Raw genomic sequence first — 12,690 nt, 5'->3', positions numbered from 1 at the left:
ATAAATAAAAGGGTGGAAGGAGCAAAACCAAAATGTCAATAGTGGTTAACTGAGCGGGGAGGTTATGGGGGATAGTTTCTCTTCTTTGCACATTGATATACTTTCCATATGTTCTACAACGAGTATGTGGTGGGGTTAAAAAAGCAAAATCCAGAGGTACACCCAAAATGACAAAAATACTGATAGGGACTGTCTTTTCATATTATATTGATAAAAAGTATAACCTACTAAGAAAACACAACAATCATGAACCTATCCGAAAATTTAAAAAGAAGGATAAATGCACAAATCCATAATCATTAAGACTGTTCAAGGTATAGCTTGGTGGACAGCAGATCAAGTGTGCAAAACACTGGTAAGGAGCTAAACAATTCATAATCAGTATAAAATTCACCTAAAACCTATATAGAGACTTTTGTGCCCATTAAATGGTTTTCAAAAAATATGTGGAGCATGACCAAAAGCAATCACACCGCACAGAAAACCTAAATGAATTTGCAAACGCCGACGTCATATAGGTCACCATGCATTGCAGCCAGCGAACAGGAATAAAAAGATGATAAAACAGACAAAATCATGACAGAGGAATTCACTGGTTTAATCCGCACAACCATGAAAACCAGGTGTCAAGACCTGTAATTCTAACCCAGAGGACTGGCTCTACCCCTCCCAACACCTTACAAATGGATTAAAATAACAGTAAAAATGAGCCTCCCAAAAAGGTCACCAGCAGATACCACAGAAAAGGATACTACCTAATACCATATGTTCTAAGAGATGGAGGCCAAGGAGAGGAATAGCAACTTCTGCAGGGAGCTGTCCCATCAGCCTCCAGGAACTGTACTGGTGCTCCAGAGAATTCTACTTCATGTCCCAAATCTGTGCAAGAGTGACCTCACCATGCATCCTCATCTTTTTCCTTTTTGGAATGGGGGGGAGGGAGGGAAGAAAGGGCATAGAAATGGCTCCTGGGAGAGATGAGAACACGCAGGGAAGAGGTGCAGGCTTAAGGCATCAGGAGATGACAAACTTTGGCGTAGGACAGTCAACAAAATCTCAGAAGACAGAGTGGTGTACGCAGGGTCCCGACGACATCCTGACCTGGCCTCCCCACACCTGGCCTTGGCTAGAGCCTGCCTGGGCAATGCCCTGCACTCTCGAGTTAACTAGCCGCATGGAGAGTGCTATGAGGATTTGGGCTGTGTGTTGAGATGTAAACCTTCCTGGGGGCAGGGGCTGGCATAGCTGCCTGTCATGGCTGGAATCAGAAGGCCAGTGGGAACATGTACTCTGAAGTCAGACTGTCTGGGTTCGAATACCAGTTGCACAACTTATTGGCTGTGTGACCCTATGTTAGTTACAAAGCCTCTCTGGTCCTCAGTTTTCCCATCTGTAAAATGATTATTCTAAGGAATAAGAGACTTAGCCTATGTAAGGGGCTTAGCACAGCCTGGAACGTAGCAGGCTCCATTAAGTGCCAGCTTTTGTTAACATTACCAGTGACTTTTACCCAACGAGCTGACTCACTAGACTGGCCATAGTGAGAAGGAAGAAGAACACTGGGATGGGGCCCACAAGCGAGATCACGTCTGCTACTCCAGAGAAACTTTTCAATTCCAGTATTTTCTGCAAGAGGGGTGACAACACACCTACTTACTCAGAGCACTGTAGTCGCTCATGCTGAAGTTCCACGTCTTGGTGGCAGGATCTGAAATGAAACAGAAGTACATGGTCTGTCCACCGTAAGGTTGATGACTGTTGTTATGATTTGTACTTGAATACTCAGTAAAAGCTGACTGAACGAACGAACGAATGAATGAATGTACGCTATGTTCAAAACAGATGACTGATAAGCCCCCACTGATTTACGAAATCCTTGTAGAGGACAAACAGCAAATATAAATAAGGACAATGCTTTTTATATTGTGAAATTCAAGTCAGGCCCTGGGATGCTAAGGGCCTTACCTAAGAGGGCTAAGGGCAGAGGTGGGTAAAATCCAAGTTCTCTGAGACCCAGTGTAGTCTGGCAAAGCTCAGGTATGAGAAGGAGTGTGCTCAGAGGCATGGCAGAGCTAGCTAGCTACATTCTGGCTCTGCCCTTCAGACAAACCAACCTGAACATGATACTTCACCTTGCTGAGTCAGTTCCATTGCCTTTAAAATGAAAACATCTACTTTCATCAAAAAATACTTGTTAGGCTTAAGTGCTACAATGCATATATAGCACCTGGCAGCGGAGCTGGCCTCTCATTACACATTCATCCATTCTCCATATGGCCATGCAGCAGCCCCCAATGTTGGCAGCTGTTTGAAGGAATGTCTATGACAAAAGGAAACACAGGCTAAAATAGAAACATGTTAACAACTGGATGGACAGAATGGGCCAATGAACCCTTTTTATATATATGAGGAACTGCTACATGAAAAGAGACTCTAGAAATAGAAAACAAAACAAAACATCTACAGAACTAGACTGAATGAACACTCATTACCGAATCTTCTGCTGGGCAGACTCTTAAACACAGCAATAAGCTCTGCATTGTATCCAATCTGCACCTGGAAACGGTCTCCATTCCTTACACATATTCCCTCCTGGGAGCTTACTGCTTTGGGGAGTGAGGCCCCCAATTTCTGTTGGAGTCTTCCCTCCGTTCTGGGCGTCACTTGCCCTGAGCCATAATGGACATCAGAAATGTTCTGCCCGGAAGTGGAGGGTTTTGCTGCCATGGAATCTAATTCAGGATCCCTAAGAAGCTGTCCAGAGGAAGAAGCTGGTGTATCCTGGGAACTCTTTGCTTTCGCCAAAGACTCATGAGTTGTGTTAGCAAAGGGTGTCGATTTGGTCCCGGGTGAAGCCTCTGGATGACTCTGACCTAACTCATAACCTGAGAGCTGCTGGATGGAAACCCCTGGAGGACTTTGTGCCAATGGAGGGGAGATCCCAGTGAGAGTCATTTGACTTCGTGGGCTGTGGTGTGGGCAAGCTGTGGACATCTCTTCTTGCCTCTTCCACATCCCTTCTGCCTGCTCTGAAGTACTAAGATGAACACTGTGGGGGTTATGAGGTCTTTGGTCACCAGGAGATGAACTACTGGGATTCTGTTGCTTGAAAATGACACCATGGCTCACTGGCTTAGAAGGATCCCTGGGGAGATTTTGGAAAGCGCCTTGCTTGGACTGGGAAGGGTGGGTAGTAATGGAGGAGCCTGAGCCGGCGTTCTGATGCTGTTCTAATAATTTCTCGGCTCTACGGGCCAGAGCCTTTTGTCGATTCACTTCAATCTTCTTCCTCTGCTCCTCTGTAAGAGGCAAGGACATTTTACATGGAAATGCTTATGCAGGAACGGCAATCTTTAATCAGAAACGTGGCGAAAGCTGAGGAAGGAAAAAAACAACGATTGAAATACACATGAAATGTATTTATTTTTTCTGTTCCAAACTTGATCTTAAAAGCTTTTGTCCCAGGAAATGCACAAGGAGAACAAAAGGATATATTAAAGTTTCTTTTATAATTACACACACATACACACACACACACTAAAACAATGATCCTGACAAAGAGCAAAAAGCAAGATCGAATCCAAAGCTGAAGCAGTATTTCAGTGGCAATATTTTTCTCCCTCTTATCCCCTAGACAAAGTGTGTTATCAGGTCCCAAGGAAATTATGCAAAAGAACCTAATTCTATCAGATAATGAGAAAAACAACATTTCAAACTAGAAAGGACATGGATTAGACCGACATGGATCAAAACCACCCCATACCATGGTGTGATACTTGCTAACATAGACTCTTCCCAACCTGGAAGAAGGAAAAAAGCATTAGCCTCACAGACTGCACACTAAATTTACCCCTTGAAGTCAATCCTCTTATCATTCCTGGCAAATCAATCTGCAGGTGGCCAGCTGCAACCCATAGCGCAGCTGGCCTTCTGGCCTGCCTTCCAAAATGCACTATCCCGGAGCAACCCAGTGACTTGGAAAAACAAGGGGGGAAAAAAACAGTAATACATGCTCATTGTTACAAATTCACATGCTACATAAAGATGTAATGAAGAGTAAAAGTAATCTGTAACCTCCCCATCCATCAGGAACTACTGTTCAGAGTTTACAGTAGAGTTCTGATTTTTTCCTATTCATATCCATAGACACATCCCACATATTTCGAAGATGTATGTATGGATTACAACATAGGATGATTACATACATTGTGTTTTGTACCCTGCTTCTTTACTCAAGTCATTCTTCCACGAGCTGAGCCACTTTTGCAATATTCTGGAACCAGGGAGTTGGACACCAATTTCTCCGACCGCCCTGGTTCAGACTCCACGGCCCCCAGCCACGTGACAGCATGTGATGCTGATGATGGTGACGTAGGGGGCACCCCGGAGGGCTCGTTAGGCCTCGGAGAGGAGCCTGACGGTTCCCAGGTCTCCTTCCCGCTGGGATTCCCTTCGGCCAGAACCCCGAGCAATATCCCCGGAGACTTTCCACCTCCTCCAGCCGGCAGCGGTTAGGAAGGGACTGGGAAAGGCTTTGTCCCCGGGGTGCAGACGGAGCCCTGCAGCTCCTCGGGCAACTTTCCCACCAGGGCTTTCCAGCACCCCGAACTCAGCTGCTTCCATTAGCCAGGGGCAGCCAGACCCCGGGATGAAGTCCCACTCGTCAGCCCCAAACCACAAAGCCACTGCCCCACACGGAGGCCCCTCGTCCTCCGCTGGCTGGGACCTCTGTTTCGACCCCAGCTGGGGGGCGCCTCACTTCCGCCCCGCAGTAAGGAAGAGCCACGCTCCAGTTCCATCCCCTGGTATTATCTCCACTTGGATTCACCCTTCCCTCTGGCTCACTCCCTGCTCCAGGATGGCATTTGGTCTCGTCCGCCTTCCTCCCAGTCTCCCTTCTCACCCGGTCAGGCCTGGAACGCGAGCCGCATGCACCGCGGGCCCCGACCCCCGGCGCGTCTCCAGAGGCCGTCGGAGCCGGGTTACGCTTCCGGGTGGACCGTTAGGAGCCGGCATTCGAGCGCGAACGGTCCGCCGGCTTTATTGCAGCGGCTGGGCCTGAAAGGGGAAGGCTGCTTGGGCACCGAGGAACTACACTTCCCAGCGTGCAACGTGACCACAGTTACGCCTCAAAAAGGAGGAGTGATGACCCCGAGGACTGGAGCGGTGCCGGTGTTCCTTCTGGGATTTGTAGTTTGGGCCAGGAGCCCGGCGAGCATTTGGAACGACGCAGAGTCGTGGGCGGGGCGACGCTGAAGGGACGCACCCTGGGAATTGTAGTCCTCGGTTCCCCCCAAAGCTTAAGCCCGGCACGGATCATGAAAGCCTGGGACGTGGAGGTTTCCAAAACTGGAGTCTCGTTGTCAGAACGGTCTCCAGAAGGCATCGCCGACGGCCAGACTGATTTGGTAGTTCATAATAAACAGTATTCCCTAGGGTATCCATTCCTGGTGTCGATAACCTTGCAATTGAAGTTCCCATCCCAGGAACAAAGGCGAGTTAGCATATTGTCGTCATCATCAGGCATTGTTTTGAGCATTTAATGTAAATCATCTCCTTTAACCCTCACTACGACCTTATAGAACACACATTATTGGTACCCCCATTTTACAGATGGAAAAACTAAGGGCTATTCTATAACTTTTTCAAGGCCTTGTTAGGCGATTCGTGATTCTGAATCTGAAGGCTTCCCCCACCCCCAAGAACAAAATTAGAAAACGGATACTATCGGAGTCAGATTTACCCATTTCTGAGCACCAGCACCCTTTTTCTTCCACGGTCAGCTCCAGTTTACACATTGGTGGTAAATATAATATTCCCCTATAGTCAGTCTACATATGAATGCTGTTTTGTTTTCATACATAGCTTATTTAAAAACAAATAGGTAGATCTCTACTTAAGGATTTTGCAAAACGGCCAAGATATATTGTTAAGAAAAAAAACACAAAGCACAGCAATGTATATAGTTCGATCCATTAAAAAAAATTCTTACCTATAAGAAAGAGTACGTAAACTTATAGAAAAAGGTCTGGGAAGGAAATTAAAAAATTTACGAAACTCTTCAGGATCAGGAATATATATATTTTTGAATTCTTTCAATTATCTTATAATCATCATATAGAACTTGTGTAACTTTTGAACCAGTAAATCAGTTTCGTTTTGTTTTTTTTTTTTTTTAAATTACAAAGATATTGGCCTGTCTTATTGGACTTGGCTGACATTTAATATTAGAAAGTGTTCAAATCTCAGCTCTACCCCTTTTACTGGCCACATAAACACAGTGACTGTGCCGCCATGTTCTCATCTGTAAAGTAAAGATGGAAAACAGCACCATCTTGCTAAATCTTGTGAGAATCAAAGCAAGATGATATGGGAAAAGTGCTTAGTGAACTGTGAAATCTCAGAGCAGATGGGAGAGGGATGTTGCTGCTATTGGAGGTAAATCTTAGTTCTTTCATTTCTCTACACCAGGCACCCATTTCCCACTATGTAATATGAACAGAAATGGACGGACAATTTTTCCTGTCTTTCCTGTTTCCCACAGAATCAGTTAATTTGCTAAGAAAGCTGGGTGCTGTGCACTTCACCCATCCCTGCCACCAATTCCTATGACAGTCACTTCACTTGGTTGTGCTCAGTCATCTCACCTGTGAAATGATATATTGCCCTTTGGTATAACTAAAAGGGCATATGAATGAGTGGACCTTGGATCCTAAAATTCCTAAGATTCATGAATCTTATTCCCCAAGTCCCAATTTGGTAGGTCTGGAATTAGACTAAAAGATGTGATTACCTTTCTTGCTGTAAATTTCTAAGAATGGGAAATTTAAATAAGAATTTAGTAAAAAACAAACAAACAACAACACAAAAAAACACCTTCAGAAAGTAAACTAATTGGATACCACTCAATATTCATCTCTGCCTTGCCAACAGCATCATTTATTGAGGTCTTACCATATGCAAGGCTTTAAAAAAATAATTTCTATACTTCCGAAGTTCTTGAGACAATTTACGGTGAAAATTCATTCATTAAAAGGTTCAAAGACCTGGAAGAAAGCACAGGAGGCAAGAAATGAAGGGAGAAGAGAGGAGAGTTAGAGCAGTTGAGCTCCAGTTTAACTCGGAGCTTCCTGGTAGCTAACGCAAAAAAGTCAAAAAGTCATGCAAAGCCTTCAAATAAACAGTGCACAGCTGAAGCTCCCAGGGGATCAGCTGGGCAGTCCCAAACTGGTTTGAAGTGTCACCTCGTTGCCTTAGAAATAGATAAACAAAAGGACAATGTGATGAGGATTTTGTAAAGTTAAAATTTTTAAATGATTTATAAAATTATATAAATTACAATTATATCGTTACATACAGTTAACATAAAAATGACGAGAATTCGTCTCATAGTTTTTAATGTTTAACTGGCTTTTCTTTAGTAAAGTGGTGATGGTTATAAATGCCTTTATTTACCAAGGTAAAGAAGTTGTTTTCCCCTCCAAAAGAATCCAATAATGTTTAGTCTGTGAAATCCAAAAACCTGGCAGTCACAATTGTAAGGTATTCCAGAGATACCTAAGACGCAGTTCCTATCCGTTGAAAAGGTTACAGTGTTTGGAGGATAGAAGACAAGCAGCTAAAATTGTCAAATTTAGCTAATGTCCCAGATATCCGTCCCAAATATGGCATGGCACATGCTTATACTATAAAAGTGTTTGTTGTTTCTCTGAAATTCAAAGTTAACTGGGTGTCCTATATTTTATCTGACAACCGTGGAAACAGTCCACTTCTATTATCAGTGGCTCAGGACTCAGTTGAGTAGCAGACAAATAGACGTTGATACAATAGAGAGGTGATTCATAGATATATTAATACATCAAATTTTACAGCTGGAAGAGACTTCAGAGACTATCTGGTTTTATAGGTGAGATCATAGAGGCCAGATCAGCTGCTAGTCTATAGAGAGCACTTTTGTGTACTATAAAAACACACCCAGAGAAGCCCAATGTCACACCTCAGGCAGAGGCCTGCTGGAATGCGGAAACTCAGTCGCAGTGTAGGGCTCTTTCTGGACACTAATTAAACATACCACTAGTTGTTGCACGCTTGCCCTTGCCTGATAGTGTGTCTGGGCACCTACACCAGATGTAAGTCCTTCTCCCTGGAGCGTATGTGTTAGTAACGTAGGTGCGGGGCTTCCCTCTTTCTATTTCTGATTCCCTAGATAGGGCTTGACAGCCCTTTGGAGAGGGAGATTGGACAGCCACCTCAAGGGCATGCCGTCACTCAGGTTGATTACATCAAGAGCACTGTGGTAAGATTCTGGAGCAAATGCGAGACTTGGGATGAAATAGGTGGCTCTGCTCTCCTCAGTGCCCTCAGTGGGCCAGGCATTTGCATATCCAAAGCACAGAGGAGCAATGAGAAAGTTTATAAGCCAAGAAATTCACCTTCCTGAGTGGTTGTTCCTTTCTGATGAATTTAATAGCATTGGATCTGACACTTCCATTTTTCTCCCTCCTGTAATCTGCCTCCCCTAGGCCTCCTCCCCGCCTCCCAACTCTAAATGTGTTATAAAGACAGAGACTCCAGTATTATTTCTACACGGTGCATTCCATAGTTCGGTGGGAGGGTTCTCCAAGAATCTTAATTTCTCTGTTTGGTCTTGGTGACTGTGATTACTTCACAGGCCTCTCTCTCAAATCTGGCACATTTTCTACTGCGACAGCTGGCACTTCCTTTGCCAAAAGCACCCGCTTGACACCCGGCTCCAGTTTTCTTAAACCTGTAAAATTGTCATTTTTTTCTGTTCCTCCAATATGTCAAGTTCCACTGTATTCATCCATTCATTCATATATTTATTTAACAACAATTCAAGGATCTACTATGGGCCACATATTGTAACAGTGAATAAGAACCCCAAGATTTCACCCTTTCTTTATAAAGCTTATAGTCTAGCTGGGGAGGCAGACCAAAAAAAAGGAAACAAATAAACTAAATGATAAGGGCTTGAAAGACCTAAACAGAGGGCCCAAGAAGAACTATTTCAGAGTGGTGAGAAATGGCCTCCTTAGGGGAAACAGTGGAGCTGAGATCGGATGGGAGAGAGGAGGCAGTTATGCAAATATCAGAGGGCGGAGGGTTCTGAACCAGAGGCAAAGGCAGCAAATTGCACTCAGGCAAGAAAGAGCTGGCTGGGTATGTTTGAGGAACGGAAAGAAGGCTAGTGTGGCCGCAGGGTGGTGTGAGAGGAGGAGAGGGCCACAAGACGAAGCTGGGGAGGCAACTAGGACAGATAATTTCAGGGTCCTGCAAGCTCTGAAAGGAAGTTTGGATTTCGTTCTGAGAGCTGTGGGAAGCCCTGGAATGCATTCATGCTGCAATGGTGTGATCTGATGTGTGTCCTAGGAAGGCTGCTCTTGCTGCTGAGTGGAGCATGCCCTAGAGGAAGGCAAGTGGGCCCACGGGAAGGACTTTTAGGAAGCCATGGCAGGAATCTGAAGAAGAGATGACGGTGGCCTGGCTGGATTGTCACTTCGGAAAGATGCTTGGAGAGAGACTTCAGAACCACATCTCCTTCTCAGGGAGCCTGAATATATGAGTACAGCACACACACACACTCGGAGCCCCATGGCTCGCCTCCGACTGGTGGTAATGGACAGGAAGGTGGCTTAGAAAGTTGGGAGAGGGAACTGAACTTTCTTATGAACTGCTTTTTTTTTTAAATATGCTAGGCAGCTTCTTCATAAAAGAATGAATCAGAACAATTACGTTCTTTCATGATTATTGATGGAAATCAGAGTCAAAGAAGAGCTAGGGCCCTTGTTCAATGATATAGATAATACTGGAGCCCAAACTCCTATTTCCTACTCCTCATCCAGAAGTTCCTACAGCAAGGGGAGAGCCACCAGATTGTGCTCAGGATTCTACTCTTGATACAGTTTTTTGTTTTTTGTTTTTTTTTAAGATTTTATTGGGGAAGGGGAACAGGACTTTATTGGGGAACAGTGTGTCCTTCCAGGACTTTTTTCCAAGTCAAGTTGTTGTCCTTTCAATCTTAGTTGTGGAGGGTGCCGTTCAGCTTCAAGTTGTTGTCCTTTCAGTCTTAGTTGTGGAGGGCGCAGCTCAGCTCCAGTTGCCGTTGCTAGTTGCAGGGGGCACAGCCCACTATCCCTTGCGGGAGTCGAACCGGCAACCTTGTAGTTGAGAGGATGTTCTCCAACCAACTGAGCCATCTGGGAGCTCAGAGGCAGCTCAGCTCAAGATGCCGTGTTCAATCTTAGTTGCAGGAGCACTGCAACTAAGTCCTTGAGGGACTGGCAGAGTTGAACTGGCCCATATAGGAATCGAACCGGCAGCCTTCAGAGTTAGGAGCACGGAGCTCCAACTGCCTGAGCCACCAGGCCGGCCCCCTCTTGATACAGTTTTATCCATCCCACGGGAAATTGCCCCAGTGTTGACACTCCATTTGTGTCTACAGATGGGAAAAGTTAACCTTGGATTGTCCTTAGCTTGGTGCAATATCCTTGAAGGCCACCAGGGGGAAAGGAACAGTCCATGAAACCCAGTCAGTGTTACTGTTACCTGTCCCTGGCTGGGCGCCCTTTACCTCTAGGTTCTCTATATTTATGCTTTGTCTCTTTTTATGCCTTTCTTTTTAATTTTATGCTACATTTATTACTTTTTAAATTCTTTCTTTTTCTCTTTGTTCCCGAACTTTATATCCAGCCTGCCCACGTCTTGGAACTAAAGCTATTTTTAGTAGTTAGTTGTATATTGAATTGCTCCTGGTTTTCAGTTCTCAAAGAGTACAAGTGAAACGCTTTATATTTCCTGTCCCTAGCCTTTCCCCACTCTCGTATGTTTGATTTTTTACTTATGTGGCCATCAATTGTCTTCCCCACTTCAAAAGGAAAAGAAAAAGAAAGGGGATCGACTTGTGACCCTAATAAAACATAACATGATGCAAACAAACAAAAGGTCATTCAATTGTTAAGGAATTTCAAGAGGAGGGGAAAATTTAAGAGGCCTTGAGGGCTGCATCCTGTCTCCTCTGCAACTAAGATAGCATCTAACTAACCATCCAACGTGTGGGGTTCTTATGGATACAGGAAAAGGCCATTTGTTCCTTCTCTGACTCCAGTATTTCACATTTCTTACTGTCAGAAGATTCTCCTTAGGCTCCACTCCAAATTCTCTCCAAGGTCAAATTTGTCCTGTCCACAGGAGAAAGCTATATGGCGGGAGCTGCTAGCTAGTTTATGTTTCTGTTGACTTGAGGGGCTTGTGATCAATTCCTTTCAAGGAGACATGCTTCAAGCTGCAGGCTCAGGAGTTATGGTGGTGAGGACACGAGGTTGACCACCTGCTACAAACAGAGTTATTTACATCTGCATTAGATAGAGGCATACTCAGACTAAGTCCGGGATAGGGAACCGGCTCATTCATCACCAGGGTAAATTATCCTAATTGAGCGGTTAAGAGAATGAATGCTTTCTAGGTAGTTTACAGGAAGGGACCTCCTCCTCCTGGATGCAATAATAGAAAACCACGGGCCATCAGATCCATTTGGGAAACAACATTCGCATCCAGTCCACTCACCTGTTTGGCCCTCCAGCACTTGTTTCCAGGAAATCAGCTCCCTCTTCGCAATCAGTTCAATATTCTTTCAGGTTTTATTTTCTTTTTCTCTTGGAGACTTCTGAAAGAGCAGGGCCTCTCTTCTTAACCCTACTTGTACAGCAAGTGATATGTAGTCCCGTAAGTATTACATACTCGAGCCTTGTAGACTTCCGGCACGAGTCTCTACTTCTGCAGGGTGGAAGTGAATCCTCACCTCCACTGCCCAGCCTCCCTTAAACAGACAACTCCACAATTCCTTCTCATCGCCCCCTCCAGCTTGCTGCAGGCACATCCTTCTCTGCTGTAAACTAATCAAAAGTTATGTGCTTTTGAAAAATGTGGAAGTTCTGTTTCATGCTGTCCATTGGAGAGATGGCATTTCAAAATGTTAATTTTAAAAACTATAAATTTGTTGAATAGGCAGTGCATTCACATGATTGAAACTCCATACACATGCAAGAGCACAACAGTGAACTGTTTTCTTCCATCCGGAGCAGATTTAATGTGAAGTTATATAAGCTTCGCCTTCAGGGATCTTTATTTGCAGAGGGCCGTTCAAGGTCCTGTACCTAATTCCGTTTTCATCATTTTGCATTATTTTTTTCTTTAAAAGCTCCCCACCCCCCGAATTGTATGAGCTTTAGTGCCTGCAAGACCTGAATCCGCCCCTGCCCCTATCCCTGACTCTTAGCCACCTCATTCCCTTCCCACCAGGCAGCCTATATGTCTTGCGGGGGACCCTGCTTGCTGTGCCATTTACCATGTGGGTCGGCCTGCGGGGTGGCCTGCAGGGTCTCTACTCTCGCTCCCCACATAAGAACCCAGCTGGTGGGTAGGGAGGCTGGAGCTGGAGCCCAGGGGCGCAGCTGCTCGGCCACCGCCCCTACTGGGCGTCCAGGCCCGGCCCAAGCTGCGCGACATGGTGAGGCCAAACAGGAACACCCACGGAACCATAGATAGGGGAGTCAAACCAATATATTCTCACCGGCGGCATCCGCCTCTTTACAATTCGCTCCTGCTAGCCCCCATTTTTTTTTTTCTGCTAGCGAAGCCACGGCAGTTATATTAGTGGCCAATGGCTTACGG

At 45.1% G+C, this 12,690-nt stretch overlaps 1 protein-coding gene across 3 annotated transcripts in view; it reads right to left on the bottom strand.

Moving 5' to 3' along the window:
• Positions 1-5,082, bottom strand: part of SMARCAL1 (SNF2 related chromatin remodeling annealing helicase 1) — a 50,386-nt gene extending 45,304 nt beyond the window's left edge. The window contains exons 1-3 of one of the 3 annotated variants that reach the window (XM_081052217.1): positions 4,904-5,082; positions 2,493-3,299; positions 1,658-1,708 (exon numbers count right to left, since the gene is read on the bottom strand). In XM_081052217.1, coding sequence (XP_080908343.1) covers positions 1,658-1,708; positions 2,493-3,015 — 574 coding nt within the window. In that variant the 5' untranslated portion in view covers positions 3,016-3,299; positions 4,904-5,082. Of the gene's footprint in view, positions 1-1,657; positions 1,709-2,492; positions 3,376-4,205; positions 4,817-4,903 lie in introns of those variants that run through there. The other 2 variants (XM_081052215.1, XM_081052216.1) reach the window with 2 other exon arrangements.
• Between the last annotated feature and the right edge of the window lie 7,608 nt (positions 5,083-12,690).

The sequence above is a fragment of the Rhinolophus hipposideros genome (assembly GCF_964194185.1).
Source record: "Rhinolophus hipposideros genome assembly, chromosome: 6".
In the NCBI taxonomy this organism is placed as follows: domain Eukaryota; kingdom Metazoa; phylum Chordata; class Mammalia; order Chiroptera; family Rhinolophidae; genus Rhinolophus; species Rhinolophus hipposideros.
This window is presented reverse-complemented; position numbering and strand designations above follow the sequence as displayed.